At 39.6% G+C, this 18,230-nt stretch overlaps 1 protein-coding gene across 1 annotated transcript in view; it reads left to right on the forward strand.

Annotated features, from left to right (window-relative positions):
- Nucleotides 1-18,230, forward strand: part of SMARCAD1 (SNF2 related chromatin remodeling ATPase with DExD box 1) — a 261,584-nt gene that overhangs the window by 141,361 nt on the left and 101,993 nt on the right. The window contains exon 9 of the mRNA XM_082268551.1: nt 10,055-10,443. Coding sequence (XP_082124677.1) covers nt 10,055-10,443 — 389 coding nt within the window. The remainder of the gene's footprint in view (nt 1-10,054; nt 10,444-18,230) is intronic.

An 18,230-nucleotide genomic window follows, 5' to 3' on the forward strand; every position in this document is an offset into this window, starting at 1 on the left:
ATTGAGGAACATTCCAGGTAAGCACTGAAAATGTATACATTTTTTGTGCTTTTTGTCTACAATGTTTTAGGTTAGGCTACTATTCCCTGGTCTCATCCTTTTTCTACAGACCTATATCAGTAAATTCCTTTAGTTAGTAGCAGAGAATTAATATTGGTAAGTTCAGGAGATGAACTCCCTTAAACTGACTGCAGCATTTCCAACGAGCAGTTTTCAAAGGCTTCCTTTGCCGTCCAGTGACATAAAGTGTCACTTTGTGCACTTCCCATAAAGTAGTATGATATAATAAAACGCATCACACCACCCTCCGCTGCCCAAAACGGCTGCTAATTACACACTAAACCGCTCCATTTTGATGTGCGGCAATTGTTAATGGGTCCTAAAGGTAGTCCATTCACAAAACTCACGAATGCATATAATCTTGCAAAATTAGACCTTTTTTTTTTTTCTCAGGAAACTGTACCCTTATTCTCTGAAATTGATCTAAACACACCCACTACTAATGGCCATGCTCTTTTTTTTTTTTTGTTTTTTTTGTTTTTTTTGTTTTCATGAAAGCCTTCCTTACTGTTTTTTTTTTTTCTTCCTCCTTGCAATGTCATTTGTGAGCTTCTGCTCCTTTCCTTTTCTTCCCTCATTTCCATTTGCTTGTAACGAACAGTGCATATGGTCACGTGCACTGCTCTGTGCACAAGAGAGGGAGGCTACATTCCTATTACCACCTCCTTCAGAGTGGCATAAATGACAGAATCGAGGCATTATTTGATGCTTTTTGCACTGGGAATCAGGGAGGTAAATAGAAATTAACCATTTCCTCTCATTTTTACACAGATTTTAATGCTGTTGCACATTAGTTGTAGGTGTAACTTCTAAAAAAAAAAAAAAAAAAAAAAAAAAGTTTTTGCTCTGGTACTAATTTGGATTTTATATATATATATATATATATATATATATATATATATATATATATATATATATATATATATATATATATATATATATATATATATATATACAGTTAGAGATTGCCAAATTTTGCCTGACACAAAAAACGGGCACCCATTGGGGTGTTTTAATGCATGTTCCATGCCACATATGTAATATCAAAACAGATTTCAGGTGGTCAGGTAAATTCCTTGATCTCCTTACACTGTCTGATTAGCAACAGATAAAGCTTTAAAGAGATCTTCAAATCGGCTCAGAAAAACTGACATTGCTGACTGCTGTTGGGCTGGCCATACATTGCACAGTTTTCTTATTCAACTTAATTTAGATTTACTTTCAACAATGTAGTGCAAGGGCCTGCCTGATTGCATACAAATTGAAAGTGTTTGTTTGACCTCATATTATATGGTTTTCTAAAGGAAAATTGTACAAATTTTTTTTCTAATGTATAAGCCAGCCTAAGGCAGGCCATAGACAGTGCAAATTTCAGGAAAGAAGTTTGCACGATTCCCCTTACCCCCCCCCCCCCCCCATCAACACAGAGTGCTGATAGGGAAATCTGTCCCGGTGAGGGAAGCGGTCCCCGCCGAGAGAAGACATTGATTATTGCTAGTAATTGATCAACTTGGTACATTCATCCTGCCCATACATTGTTGGAGTCTTGGCTGGTTCTTGCTGAACCAGCTGAGATTCAAACCTCCTATGGCTGGCTTTAATTAAGAATTCATTCTCTTCTAAAATTAAGATTCATATGCAGGTGGTAAAGATATTCCTAATATATGGAATTCATCAATACCTAAACATGGTGAAAGTAAAACCGTCAACTACAGGTCTGCTCCACCCCTTCTTCTACCAAAATACACTGCAAGAGTGTTAAAACACCAAAAACATTTGTTTATTACAGTAAGGCTGGGTTTATACATGCTGTCGTTGCCAAGCCTCTGAAAAGTGATCTGCATCAAATTCTGTGCCACTGCAGGGGGGGAATAGTTTTTGCTGTGGCATGTGTATACTAACGTTCTCTGGCTTTACAGCTCCATGGGAAAGGTAAAAATGAAGCTCAAAGGTGTTGTGTTTTTTTTTTTTTTTTAGGCAGGTAAACAAGAGTAGATATGTTGATTTGTATTGATGCCCTAAATATTTATTTGCTGGGGGTAAATAGAATTTGGCAATAAAAAATAAAATGGGTTGTATGTTAAGAACACACATAAACAGGTGGTTGCCACTTTGTGTAGAAAATTTCACCGTATCTCAGTGATATGTGTAGGTACCAGCAGGGCATCAGGTCAGTTTTTCTTTCAATAAATGCCAATCACCTGGATCTTATTCATTTATATTTTGAGGCCTCATAGTCGCCCTCATAATGCCAGTGCACTCTGACTACCTTGCAATACTAGGATGCATATTCTTGCATGATCAAAATTTGCTTGAATTTTAGATATCCATCTTGTGCAAATGTCCAGGGTTGTTCATGTTTAAATGTGCTAACCAAAGGACATCTAAGAAAGAGAAACATTTTGAGAAAGAAAAACTTCCCAATCATATTGTGGATCCTCAGATTGCATTTTATGTACAATTCTTTTTGAGGTTAAAGTGCAGTTTAAAAAAAAAATAAATTAACATTTATATCCTGAACTTGAGCGAACTCTGCACAAAATGGTTTTTTGAAGTTTGTCCAGTTCCTAGGAAATCAAAGATGAGAGTGCTGGTAAATGTATTCCTACAAGCTCTTCCTTGGCTTTTTTAAATGTTATTGGTAATTCTATAGAGTATAAAGGTATCCATATGCCCAGCACATCCCCTGTTAAGATCTGTATGCAAGGCTAGGGCTTACACATTGGCTAAGGTGCCTCCACACTACCCTCACATTATTGCACTCAAGCATGGCAACTGACCAATTAGGCACTGAGTGTCATGCTGTGAGAGGCAGGGGTGAGTTTTCCTGGCATGACAACATATGGCAGGGTAGTTAAAGGCTTCTTACCATGTCTAACCACTGTGTACAAATTAACCGATTCACTTTATAGCTAGGTTTGTCAGGGCAAAGCTGCATGGAAGAAAAAAAATGCCTGTTCATCAGCCAGAAAAGTAGCATTCTCCTAAGTTCCTGTTTGGGCTGACAGTGCTGCACTGGAATATCAAATGGTGTTGTCAGCCCGACTACAGAACTCTGATCACCAACACCAAGTTCCACCCTCCATGCTTTCTTTCCCAGCAAAGTAATGCTGCTGCCTTGACTCCCAAGAGCATATTCACATATTGTGTATAGAAAAAATCTCTTGGGAGATACCATTCTGGAGGGTGTACTTGCATCAATAGGAATGGAGCTCCATTAGCTGTCCCTGCAAGAATCTTTCAAGCCTGCTGATGGAGTCATGGGGAGTACTAAAGCTTTTACTCCCTGCAGGAACAAGGTAAAAAAAAAATGCTTGGACATGCTCTAGAAAGGGAGCTCTAGGGGTAATTTTGAGTAATGCCTTGGCATGCACCAAAAAATATTTTTGTAACCCTAGAAATCTTTATCAAAAATAATGTACTTACATAGTTACCTTTCTGACTTTGGTGTTTCCTCACACCCAAGATAACAAAGCTCTACTGAAAAGGCACAGGGATTTTCATGGTTTTGGCTTCTACAGGAAAGATTGTAGTGCAGACAGGTACAGATCGTGGTTGATGCCTAAACAAAAATGGTGCTGTATTCTGGAAAGGGGGGCAGGATGAATAGAAACATTGTAAGGGGTAAAATTGTTACATATTGCTCCTGACAATGCACATGATATAAAATGTTATCTTATGCCAGATCAACTAACTTTTGCAAAACTCAGACTCCACAACATTAAAGTGAACCTTTCCTTTCCCTAAACCTTTCCTTCACTCCTCCATTCAGCCACTGGGAACAAAGTAAACTGCCTGATAATTTCAAGTATGGATGAGCATGTAATTGTGCCTTGACCTTGGCCCTGCTGTCCCATATCAGGCAGGCAAAGGAGTGATCAGGCAGCTATGTAAGTGATTTGGAAAGGTTCGCTTTAACCCCAAAATTACAATTTGTGTATCTACATGTAAAAACATAAAATGTATTTATTGCAGCTTTCCAGTCCTTAGATGTGGTGGCTACATTGGTTCTTTTTTTTTTTTTCGAACACCTTTTGCTTTACTTTCATCTGATGAACTACCAGTAACACCATTCCTGTAATAGGGTGCACATGCTTATTCACTGCTCTGTAGTGGGACTCCCAACTTCTCTTGGCAGCAATTTAAAAAAAACGTCCCCGAGCCCCATTTCCTTTGTAGGGTGTCAGGGGCAGAAAGGGGACCATTTAATGACTTTTAGGTGTGGGCGGAGTACTCTTCTGCGCTGGGGTTCCCAATAATTAAAGTCCTAGCCTCTTCTATATCAACACACTGGGGCAGGCTGAAACTTAAATTAATCGAGAAATGTGGTGCTGAAGATTACTCCGCCTGCACCCCCACAGTCATTAAGTCCCTTTTCTAAAAAAATGTGGCCAGGGGAAGTTACATAGTAGTTGAGGTTGAATAAAGACTATAGTCCTTCCAGTTCAACCTGTGTAGGTGTGTGTGGCCGTAATCATTTCTCATACCCCTGAATGTTTTGATCTTTGAGATGTACGTCCAAGAGTCTTTAAACGTAGCCAAACTCCCCGCAGTTACTATACCATTTGTGGCAGAGAATTCCACAGTCTTGTAGCCCTTACTGTAAAGCACCCCCTGCATAGCCTGAGGTTAAAATGCTTCTCCTCTAATCGCATTGTATGACCTTTGTGTCCTCATGCAATCCTTGCGACTGAATCGTTTTTTTTCTATGCTGAGATCACTGTTGAGGTATTTGTAAATTGCTATCATGTCCCCTCTCTGGCGTCTCTTCTCCAGGGAGAATAAATCAAGCACTTGTAAACATGCTTCATAATTAAGGTCCTCCAATCCCCTAATTAGTTTAGTTGCCCTTCTCTGGATTCTCTCCAGCTCCAACACATCCCTTCTGAGGACTGGCGACCAAAACTGGACAGCATACTCCAGATGCGGTCGGACTAGTGTTTTATAAAGTGGTAGGATTATAGTTTTATCTCTGGAATACATCCCCTTCCTTATGCATGCTAATATTCTGCCGGCTTTGGCAGCTGCAGCTTGACATTGCATGCTATTGCTAAGTCTATATTCCACTAAGACTCCCAGATCCTTCTCCATTTTTGATTCCCCCCCCCCCTAAAGTGTATTGTGCTTTTATGTTTTTAGTCCCCAAGTGCAATACCTTACACTTCTCCACATTAAACCTCATTTGCCATGTAGTTGTCCACTCTGTTATTTTGTTCTGGTCATTCTGTAAGATTTCTGCCTCAAGTTTTGAAGTTATTGCCCTGCCCAATTTTGTGTCATCTGCAAAAACTGAGATCAAGCGAATGATCCCATCCTTATTGCTATTCATAAATAAATTTAACAAAATTGGTCACAGGACTGAGCCTTGGGGGACCCCACTTACCACCCCAGGCCAGAATCAGTATGCATTTATTACCACCCTTTGGACACGCCCTTTTAACCAGTTCCAAGAGCAAACCTAGTGTTTTGTGGGGAACTGTATCAAACTCCTTGCCAAAATCCAGGTACACCACATCCACAGGTCCCCCTGTCTAGCCCGCAGCTCACCTCCTCGTAGAATGTTAACAGATTGGTTTGACTAGAACGCCCTTTTGTAAACCCGTGCTGATTACTGCTGCTGATGTTGTTGGTTTTTAGCAAACTCTTGGATATAGTCCCTTATCATCCCTTCTAGAAGTTTACATACTAATGAAGTATGGCTGACCCGCCTATAATTTACCGGGATATGCCTCTGCCCTTTTTTGAATATCGGTATCATGCTAGCTTTCCTGCAATCACCTGGTACAGTTCCTGTCATAATACTGTCAGCAAAGATCAGAAACAGTGGTCTAGATATAACATTACTGAGTCTTTTGAGTACTCTTGGATGAACGCCATCCGTGCCTGGGGATTTATTTGTGTTTAATTTTATCCAGCCTTTTCCTGATTTCACCCTCTGTTTGCCATAGCGGCAAGTCCAGTGAAGTACTGCTAACCATACAGTCATATGGTCACTATTGTTTTGGGTTAGTGTGCATGTGTCCCCTCCTGAAAAACTATCTGTGGTAGATCACTTTTCAGAGGTGGTTTGACAGGCATTGAGAACTTTATATTGCTTACTCACCTCCTGACTTTACCCCTATAAACCTGCATCACTGTGCACATCGTACACCAATAATACAGGGCAGCCCTGTTTGGCGGAGTGGGTCACACTTGGCGGCTGAACGCTACACTTTTGTCATACTGCCATGCACCCCCATCCACTGTCTTTTGATCTTTTGCTTCATCTGCTTCCTGTGCATTATCCCCTCCCAACCCTTGCACTTTGTACGTTACCTACTCCTGAGTCGACGTCTGCAACTATGTGCATTACACGCTCCTGACCGCTGCACTGTGTGCATTACACGCTCCTGGCACTTGCATTTACAACATTAAATACAAGTGAATTGCATTTACAACATTATATACAAGTGAATTGTGTATATTACCCACTACTGGCACTGGCATTTTCAACATTATATACACCTGATACTGGCAGTATGTTGCATACTTTTTGACCCCCTGTGCTCTGTACAGATTTTAAACCTCTCCCATTGTCAGTGCAGTTTTGCCACAGCCAGATTTTTCCACAGTGCACGCCTCCTCCTCTGTTGGTGGACTTGGTGAAGTGGTGGTAACGCTCAGGTCCTGGCTCTGTCAGGTAGGCCTTTTGTGACCATGTAAATAAGGCCCAGCACACCTCACACATACTACACACACTTTGTGGAAATGGGTGTTAGACTTGTTGGTACCCTGTGAATGGGCACATTCACACCAGCAGGTGTGCATCGTAGGGGACATATTGTGTGCATGCTGGTGTGTTTTGTGCAAAAACACAGCAGTGCTTGATTTAAAGAAAATGTATTCAACTCTGTCTACGTTGTGACGTGTTGCAGTGCATTGTGGCACAGCCGTCAGAAAATATATGCCTGCATAATTTTTTCACATTGCACATTCTGCTTTGCAGATTGGGCATTACCAGTGTTTAGTGTAATGCCAACCTCCAGATTACCTATTTTACAGTTTTATATTTATTTGATTTTCACCAATTTTGCAAAGAGGCACAATTTAAAATTCATGAATATGTTATTAACTTTAACATAGCTAATATGTTATCTTTTAGATTTAGTAGGAATTGTTTAAGTTATGTTGTGTTTGTGTGCTAATAATCTTAGTTTTGAAGAAAATCTGGTTTTGAGCACTATACCATAGGACTTCTAAAATCAGTTGCACCACCTTTTAGTTTTTAGGTCTGAAAGCTGTATGTGAAAAATGATGAAAAAGGTAAAATTGCAAAAATGGTCTTCAGTTAAAATTGGGGCACAGGGAAAGCATTAAACAAGCAAGGAGGAAAGGGTTTTGAAGGTGTTCTGTAGCCTTAAAATACCTGCATTCCTAGGGTGGCAGTTCTGCTCTTCTAAAGACACAGTACAGTAAGTGAGCGTTGTCACCAGGTGAAAATAAAGTGAAAGCTTAAAAAAAGAAAATGAATTCAGGCACCACACGTAAGAATTGGTAAGCTGCAATATATTCCATTTTAGTTCTTGTTTTCAGAAATGCTTTAGACACAATACACAAGCAACCATGGGTAAGTGATGCATTCATGTTTTTATCTTTTACGTTGCTATTTGTTACATTGCATACACACAGTGAAGGGGCCATTCACTTTTTTGTATAAATAAGGAGCAGTCAATAAACAGAGGTTTTCTAGTATGCTGAAAATGGATTTTCACTATTATATTACAGACAGTGCTAAAAGGACAGAATTACTGGACTGTGTACAGCTTCCCTTAATTGGGTCAGTTTATCTAGTTCACTGTTCATGTGTTCATTTTGGTGCAATTAAATGTGCTTCTTACTGCGTACAAAATGTACAGTGGTTTGTGTTATCAATGGCATTATTCTCCCTCCTTTTACTAGTAGTGTTTAGTAGATCCCCACTGCGTGCTAGTGTGCGTTGCGGTTCACTGCATTGCTATATGAATGGCACACCATTTGTGTATAATGCACATTACTGCAGCGCAATTGGAGCCCTTCATGTGAAACTACCCCTATTTTGCTGAGGAGAAAAAACTATGGGAACTAGAGATGAATCATAATTTTGATGCCGAAAATGGCACCGAAAGGGGTAAGAGAAAAAGGTGCCGAAAATGGCACCGAAAACGCACGCGATTTTTACTGTGCTTATGGTTTCGTTTTTCATAGGTCATGTGACTCAAAAACCACAAAGTACGTAAAAAAACGTAACACGGGTGCATTATTGTGTTGCTGCGTTTTCAGTGCATTTGATCAGGGAGATGCGTTTTTTGGTGTTTTTTTTTTTTGAACTGACCAAAAATGCTGCAAGCAGGATTTTTAACACCACAACGGAAGCACAACAGACCAGTGTGAAGACTTAAATAGAATTTAAAGGGATTCACTTTTCTTGTACTAAAGGCTGCAATAATAGCTGACAATAAATTCATATACATTTAAAGTCATGATATGAAAAAGTCAAATATAATAGTTATGTATATAAAAATATATCTTTTTTTTAAAAAAAACTGTCCTCTTCTTGTTTAGGCCAAGTACATCCTGCATTTTTTTGCTTCGGCACCAAAATTTCCATTCGGTGCACCTCTAATGTGCCCTTTATACATTACAAGTATTGTAGGAAACCGTAGTGTAAATTCTGTTCTCACCATAGCCATTGTAATAAAATCTGCACCCCTGATGTCCTTTTAAGTGTACAAAAGACACAGAATGTATTCCAACAAAAATGGTAGTCAGAAGGAAAATTTATATATTTTTGCCACAAACTCCCTTGTCGATAAGAGGCCTCTTTCACACGGGCGTTCCGTTTTTTTCGTCCATTCAGTCACTTTTTTTTTTTTTTTTACGGACACGGATGGCACTTGTGTCATCCGGCCCGTATGTCTGCATATCATCCCATCCGTTTGCGGATGATATACGGACATAATGTAGGTCTATGAGATTGCGGATGTTAGCGGATGGCACCGCTGACATCCGATTTTGCGTCCTTTCCGTTTTTTAAACAGAAGAAAAATAGGGTTCTGTTCCATTCCAAAAAACGGAAAAGAACTGAAAGGACGCAAATCGGATGTCAGCGGATGGTCATCCGCTGACATCCGCAATCCCATTGACATGCATTATGTCCGTATATCACCCGCAAACGGATGGGGTAATATACGGACATGCGTAACGCACGTATGAAAGAGGCCAAAAGGTTTTTAGAGCGGTTTCTTTGTATATTTTTTTTACATTGTTTTTGTGTTTTCAGAAACAAAGTCTCAGTAGATAACTATATAGTATATCCACATATAGCAGTATTGTGTGTGCATTGAAGTACTGTAATATCCTGTATAGCGTTATTTTGATTTTTCTTCCCCAAGATCTCTGTGTGCATTTCAACCACTAAATCACAAGTGTAAAATCTAAGACTTGCTGTAAGTGTGGGTATTTATGGAAAAATATTGCAAGTAGGACATAGGGCATAAGGAATCTCTGCTGTGATTGGACAAAGGTCTCAGCAACTTGTGTAGTCCCACCCAGGTGACAGAGCGAAAGAGAGGGAATAATGCATTACCCAGCATGTGGTTTTTTTTTTTGTTTTGTTTGGGACGTTAGCATCGTTACATTTTAACCAAGTCTTATCTCAATTGCAACATTTTAATTTTTGCTTCCTCATTGACATTTTTAAAAACCTATACTATAAATCTAATGGATTGGTCAAGTGTAGATAAATTATCTTAAAAATGTGATAATGGTTTTATTTGACCCAGAATCTTTTTGGAAGTTCCACAAACCGTTTTTTCTTATTTTGTCTTTTTTATTAAAAAAAAAAAAAAAAAAACTTAACTCCGTATTCCTTAATCAATTAACCTATCCACTTCAAAAGTGCCAGACACTCCAATTAGCCGCAAACATTTGTATGCAAAATTTGTATTAAAACTGTTTGTCTTCATTACTTAAACAGATGATTTGCAGAGCACTTCCAAAAGCGCTGCGTGCAATGGAACATCAGCAAGTGAAAAAAACTATCCTAAAAACAGCACCAAAGCCAAGCCAGATCACAAATCTAATGAACTCCTACAGAACGGTTTAAAGAAAAAATCAAAAGGCAAAAAAAAACTGATCAGCTTTAAACGAGACTCAGAAAGCGATGAGTCTGCTTCAGATGCAGACAGTGTTCTGGATGAAGACTACAGCAGTGGTGATGAGATAATGGAGGAAGAACACAAAACTAAAATAGTTAGCTTCCTTCAAGATGCTTCCTTGGATGAGCTCTCTCTGATCCCTCAGTGCTCTCTAAAAAAAGCTCAGAGGATAACTGAGCTCCGGCCCTTCCATTCTTGGGATTCTCTGGTAAGTTTTCAGTGTACAGTACTTTTTTTTTTATAAATATATATATTCCTTTTATGCTCATAGGCAAGAGGTGTCTACAACCTTAAGGAGGCATAGATGGGTGGCCTTTTCCCTGAGTAAGCTAACACTATATTCCTTGTAAGCCAATAGCAGTTCATATGACCTAATTTTGAATAAATTAAGGGGTGATTTTCCTGAAAAACCCTTGCTGATTGGCTGGCAATGCTGTCACTCATTCAGCAACCTAGGAACTTGGTTCAGTGCTTTGCAGAAGCAGACATAAGAGCTTTCATATGGGAAGAAGAACTTTGCCAGTCTGCTCTGAGCTGTTTTACAGGAAACTTTTGCAGAAAGCAAGAATGCTGCAGGATTTTTATCTCAACTGCGTCTGCCTGGAGAAACAGCTGCAGGAACTGCTCCATGTTTCAGGATGCCAGCATTATTTTTCAAGTTTCTTCTTAAAACAGCATCTTTTCTCCATTGTACTGCATGTCTGTCACCTCTGCTATGCAAAGGATTTTTTCACATGTTTATTGTGCTTACACAACCCTGCCATTTTCTGAGTGAATGTTAACAGGCGTTTACATAGCAGAGGGCTATAAATAAAATGATGGACTTTGGGAAAGGAAATTTGTTACACTGACAAGGTTAGTAAATCGCAAATTTTTCTGCACATTTCTCTGTTTCTAATAATTAATGTAATTTCTCTGTGCCGGTGAAATTATGAAATATATTTTTTCTCCTATACTTTTTTTTTTTTTTTTCCTTTGTTAGCAAGTACTAATTCTTAAAGTGCATGTTTGCAGGCCTCGGTGGGTATAATGCGCTGTGTCTTGCAAATTGCTCTTAAAACTTAGTGTCATTTTAGAAGATGATTGTATTTTAAAGGATCACCATGTGATGCACTAAAGTGGGCATGGTTTCTAGGTATAATTATTATCAGGGCCACTTTTTAGCTATTCCTTCACAAAAACAGAAACCTTTTTTTCCTCCTTTATGTTTTACAAAAGAGGACGGAGAAAGGTAATTGCTAAAGCTGCAGTGCAGATTCACAAGCCGCTCTTTGCACAGGGAAGGATCGTTTTGCCTGGAGCTTTTGGCTGGCCTGACAACATCTGTCTGATAGGCAGCTCGCAGCTGAACTTGTCGGGCTTCGCCTTTGCTAATTCTTTGTAAAACTATTTGCTAAAGGGCTGTCTTTGCTTCAGATGTCTCTCTTCAGTTTTTACCCCCTTTGGCAAAAGTAAAAAAAAAAAAAAAAAAAAGATAATGTTGTAAACGCTGTACTGACCTGCAGTTTTTTTTTTCTTTCCTTTTATTTGATTAAACACGTCTTTCATAGAACCAACGCCCTTATGTTATTTGGTTGCTGTAACTACATGCCCAGAGATGTTGCTAATGCACACAAAATTCTTATTCCTTCTAATAGCTTCATATGTTGCCAAAGAATGAATAACATTTACTTAATTCTGTCTAAATTTTCTTTTAACATTTGATGTTCGTAACTTATTTCCTGTGCAGATGTACACATTAACTTGTTAAATAGATTTGTTCACTACAAAATACAATTTTGCAGTGTAGTGGAGTTTCTCTAGATGTTTACAAATTGCAAGCCCTCATTTTTCATACAGCGTATCCGATTCAAATCCTAGTATATACATTTTATTGCCCAAAGATTGAGGTTTCATTCACGCTTGTGTGACTTGTCATGCAACTGTGGACAGTCATTTAACAATTTAACAATGGAAGCCATTCGAATCCGAGGCTTAAAGCCTCTGCCACTTTAAAAAGGTTACTGCACTACTCTGATGCGTCTGTTAGTTAACTTAAGTGCCGTCTTAATGTTATTGATGCAACAGTCATAGCCCAGGTCTCACCCATCCAAAGTTGCATCAATGTCGCAATGGAAATTGCACAACGTTGAAGTTGCACGAGTGTGATAGTAGCCTAAAAGAGCATATTATGATTGAAATTGCAATATGGTTAAAGTTGTGCTAGACAAAGATGATTTTTTTTTTTTTAAGTTCTGTGGAAGCAGAAGAAACCTAGGACCTGTAGCTGATCAGTCCTGTGTTGGTATTCTTTTTTTTTTACCATGTGATGTGCTTTTCTGGCCATACACCTAGTGAACCTCAGCCAATTTTGGAAGCCCTTCTGCTTTTGATTGAATACATACATAATAGAATTGTATATCATCACCTATATATGTTGGATCTACAGCAGTCTGCCACCCACAGTTTCAGTCCTTTCCCAGTTTAGGTCAACTAGAATAGTTGTGCCTTTTTAAACGCCAGTGCTTTCTGATGCTATTGTGGTCACAAGTTTGCTTGTGGCAGATTGCTGAGGGCCAATAACATTGTAATCTCTTGGGAAAAGTGCACAGTTTCTTTTCCAGCTGATTACCTTGACCATAGTTTTCATAAATAAGCCATTGATCTTGATAGAATAACCTAAATGCATTTTCAGTTTGAGACCATGTTGCTTAGCAGTGAAATGCTGCTGAATTACTGTAGTTTATAGAGGGTATTATGGAGAGTATCTGAAATCTGAGGTCATGTGATGTTCTGGGCCTGTGCCTTCCCTTTTTTCTGTTTTATGGAAGGTAAAGATGGTCTTTAAAGGGATTTAAAATGTTTGCAGTTTTTTTTTTTCACACGGTGCTGTCACTCCACAAACCCGAATCAATAACCCAAATTAGTGCCTGTACATAAGCCTATTAGGTAGATGTCAACTATACTTCTAAGGTTGTTTTGTGTAGGACTGCTGCTGTTCAACAAATAACCCTGAATTGGTTGCTTGTCACACATGAAATAGTTAATCCATAGCACTGTCCTGGACCATTACAAGAAATTCAGTCAGTGTATATACCTCCTATTAGTTACCAAATGCATACATATATACAAACTAGTCCTATGCAAATGTTATTAGTCCCACATTTTTAAGTAGTTCATCATTGGTGCTATTCAACATAAAGTGCTTCATAGAAGGCAAAAGTGCTCCAGTGCAAGTTACTTGCTGAATGTGCTGGAACTGGAGAGTGTCCAAAGAAGGGCAACTAAACTAATTAGGGGATTGGAGCACCTTAATTACGAGGAGCGTTTACAAGCGCTTAATTTATTCTCTTTGGAGAGGAGACGCCTGAGAGGGTATATGATAGCGATTTAAAAATACCTCCAATGGCGATCCCAGCATAGGAAAAAAAACTATTTAGTCTCAAGGAGTGCAAGTGGCCACACAATGAAATTAGAGGAGAGGCGGTTTAACCTTAAGCTGCGTAAGGGGTTCTTCACTGTAAGTGCTGTGAGAATGTAGAACTCTCCTCCACAATTGGTGGTAGCTGCGGGGAGTATGGCTTATTTTAAAAAACTCTTGGACATGCATCTCACAGATCACAACATTCAGGATTTTGGGAAATGATCCTGCCACTGACACACACACCTGCACAGGTTGACCTGGATGGACTGTTGTCTTTATTCAACCTCAACTACTATGTAACTATGGTCCGTATGCTTGAAAGGGGCCTTAAAGTCAAAAGTTGAAAAACCACTGACAGGCAAGGTTTTTATAACGGAAGAGAGCCTAATGGTCTCTTCTTTCTTAAATGCCTCCCCCGGCCGTCAGCGGTAATGTAATCTGAGCTCAGCTTGCACAGCTCAGATCACATTTGCAGCTCTGTGCTGTGATGCAGTGCATGCACAGGAGTCACTTCAGCAAAGCATTTACGTCATCGCAGCCCAGCCATCAAGTGGCTGGAGAGCACAAGCCCAGGAATGAGGGCCGGGTGAAGACTGAAGCATCCGGGACCTGCTTGAGCAGTGACAGTGCAGCTTTGGAGAGCTATTTGACAGGGAAGTCTGTCATAATGTGCTAATATGGGGTGCATACTAGCACATTATGGCATAAACTTCCTGAGGGTCCATTAAAAAAAAAAAAAAAGTTCCACACCGTGCAAAAAAATGCACTGCAATTTTGCAGCGGGTGTCAGTGTTAACTTAATGACACCCCAAACGCAGGTTGCACACACAACTACGCGATCCGGTTGTGGAATGTTTTATAAAGTAGTGCATGTACTACTTTTTGGTGCGGTCCGACACAATTTCAGCCCAATTCAAATGAAAAGGGTGATATTGGGCTGTACCCAGATCGCAAGTGAATCACACAGGAATGCACAAGCGTGTTCCTGTGCTAATAATGGTATCAGTTCAGTTTTTTTTTTTCGATCCGATCACTGGCTGAATGCTTATAAACATGGAGTTTGGGTCTCTATAATATTGAATTGTGAAAACTAAATTTGCTTTTAAACCGCTAATTGTTTTTCTCTGGCCGTGTGAAGTGGTATGTAGTATAGTGGTATATTACAATGTAAAACATGTTTGTACATACTGTAGAGCTGCTTGTTTGTACCTGTAGGGGGACATATGTGATCCTCTGATTCATAGTGGTTCTTATTGCAAAAGTACAGCTCTTCCAAGTAACTGCGCTTGATAACTTGTATTATTCATCTTGATTTTTGTGGAAGTGATTGATGTTAAACCCAAGTTATTATGTGCCATCTGTGCTGAATAAATATGCATTTTGCAAGTTTCAACAATGTTCAAATTATATTTCTTAAGGTGAAAATACATTCTGCCCCAATTTACTTTGAAGTACCTGGCGACACTTAACCACTTTTTTTTTTTTTTTTTGAGAGGTTTAGAACTTCAGTGTGCATTTATCAGTTGAGTGTTACATATGTTTTAACCTCACCTGTGAAATTATACACATTTAGTTCCTTTAACTATCTTTCAGCTGTATTTTTCTCCTAAGCTTCAATTATTTTCTGCTTTCCACAGTAGTTACTGGAGTCAAGAAGTAAAATAGGAATTTACTTAGAAATTAAAAAAAAATAAAATATATATATATAATCAAACTGCAGTCAGTAAAAGCTCACAGATTAATCTTTATGTTGCCTTTGAATCAGAGTGAAGCTAAAGTTTTGGGGTGGTCATTGCTGACAGCTGAAAATGCCATTTTGTGATTACCTTTAGTCACCAAAAAACGCAAATTGGCAAATTCAGAAGTCATAAATGTTCCATCAATGTGGGTCCCTTTCTACATATGCTATGGACCTGTCCCAGATTATTGGAGGGGTGTCCAAGGTCTTTGCATTGGCGAGGGTGGCAGCTCCAGTGGATCCCCTTATATTTTTCCTGGGAATGACCAATTACCATGAACAGTGCCGCTATGGCAAATTGTTTTTTATGCTGCCTCTTATACCAGATGAGAAATATTGAAAAAAATGGAAATCACTCTCACCACCCACTATTTTTCTGAGTGGAAGACTGATTAACAATGTCTTACCTAAAAAAAATGAAATTCAGACTTTACTTGTTCAAAGACGGCAAACACATAAGCTCTAACGAGCAGGGCCTGCTGATTCCTTTTGTACCAATTGTATTGTAACTGTGTTGTCTGGCTTCATTTTGTTAAGCGCTGCGTAAGCTGTTGGCTCTATATAAATCCTGTATAATAATAATAATAATAATGAAATAATAGTATAAAAAATACCAAAAAGTTTATTACAAATATAAAAAACACATATAAAATAAAATTCCACATTCCAATCCCATAGAACATAGACTGTGAGTAACAATTTCTTACCTGTATACAAGTTTACCTATGCTAGTCATAAATGTCCTAAGAAATACAGCAAAATCTTGGCACATTGGATAGATGCTGAAGGCACAACTGCTTAATGTTGGAAGCATTTCTTTGAGATGGCAAACTACACTAATGGATAAGGGATTACAACTGCTGTTTTTACAGTGCCATGTGCTTTTACTCATTGGCAACATAATTTTTACTTTTTTAAATATATATTTTAGTTTTGTGTATTTATCACATCCTGCTGTACTCTTTGTGTTAATATTCAATCATTTCACTGACAAGAAACGTCAGAAGTCCGTATCTGCATCTTGATCTTGGTCATTAATTTGAAATGCTGATGCAAGTGGGACAGCATTACCACTTTGCCTCTAGCATTTGCAAAGTAAGAGGCCAGGGACCAAACATTTCACTCATGAAGTTAAAAAAAGGTGAGTGAGATTTGGTAAGCCAATAGAAATAAGCTAAGGTGATTCAAGGGGTCAAACCAAAAAATTCTGGTCTCAACACGACCTGTGGTCTGACACTTTTATCCTGGGTTTTCAGGCTAAGGTAAACCTACCTCCTGAGTATGCTTAAGGACTGCATTATGGGAAAATACACCTTCTTCCTTTTTTCCTTCAGTAAAATTTTTTAAAAAATATATATATTTATCCAAAATACTTGCCTACATTTTTAGTCACTTGGCAATGTATGTCCCGCATTTTCTCTCCTCCTTACTGCAGAGTGGGAGGGTCCTTATTTGGGGGCCTGTATTGCAGCCTCTGTGACATGAAATATTCCAAAATGTCAAGCAGCAGGGTTCTATTAGGGTCCTGAAGACTGCAATTATTTCACAATGTCACAGTGTAGAAACTGGGCAGTGCAGTTTTTTCTTCTGAAAAATCGGTATCGGCAAGGGACACGTAATGGGTGATTCAGATTATTAAAATTATCAGAGGATGGAACAGAGGGAGTGATGGGTGGGGAAATATTTGCTCACATATGGGCTTTAAGACCTAGCAGGCCTTGCTATTGCATGCCTAACCTTGCTAAGCGAAAAAAGCATAAACAAGAAAACCCGCCTTGCGCCAGGAGACATAAACGGTCTGGAACCACTTAAAAAGGCATAGTAAATGTGTAATATTTGTTTTAGTAAGGAATTTTTTAAACTGGTAAATATGAAATGTGTATTATGCGGTTCTCACTTACTGGCTGTCACCTGACACCTCCCACTGCTGTCAATTACAGCCAGTGAGCCAATCAGATGGAAGGAGTGGGGCCGAGCTTCGGCTCCATGTGTGAATGGGCACACAGAGCCGCAGCTCAGGAGCATGCCTGCTTGGGTGCTCATAGAGCAAGCTGCTTGCTGTGGGGGCACCGGGCAGGAGGGAGTAGCCAGGAGTACCAGCATGGGATGAAAAGAGGAGGATCCAGGTTGTTTTGTGCAAAACTATTGCACAGAGGAGGTAAGTATAACAGGTTTGTTATTTGAAAAAAAACAAACAAAAAAACAAGGTTTTACTATCACTTTAGGACACCCAGCTTCTTTGCTGTCTTTTTAGCTTGCCTATAACACTCTGTGAATTGTTGTCGTGTATTTAAGTGACTCGTATATTTTATATGTATGTGTTACACACAGTGATGGTAGTAACTGCGTTTAAGTAAACAGCGTTACTTAACGCAGTTACTTTTGAGGGTAACGAGTAATCTAACTGATTACCCGTCCCCTCCCTGTAACACTGATGCCGCTACTTTTGGCTGCGTTACCGCAATTACATCTACCGCCACTAGATGGCAGTAGATGTAATTGTAATTCCCCCTCTCCTCTATGACCGCTGTCCGCGGTACTGGAGAGAGAAGAGGAGGAGACTCAGACGAGACACGAGAGACTGTGAGAGAGGCAGAGAGCACAGCGCGCCAGGCCCAGAAGAGAGAGAGGCACAGACAGACAGGCCTGAGGCCTGGAGGAGAACAGAGCCAGACGGACCCTGACAGTGTGCCAGTGCCTGCCAGGCCACACCACCAGCAGCCAGCCCAGCACAGAATGTACCAAAAAAAAAACCTCAGACAGTCAGGACTCAGACCAACGCCACCGCCAGTGTGCCCCACCGCCAGTGTGCCCCACCGCCAGTGTGCCCCACCGCCAGTGTGCCCCACCGCCA

The sequence above is a fragment of the Pelophylax lessonae genome, assembly GCF_965119305.1.
Source record: "Pelophylax lessonae genome assembly, chromosome: 1".
Lineage (NCBI taxonomy): Eukaryota > Metazoa > Chordata > Amphibia > Anura > Ranidae > Pelophylax > Pelophylax lessonae.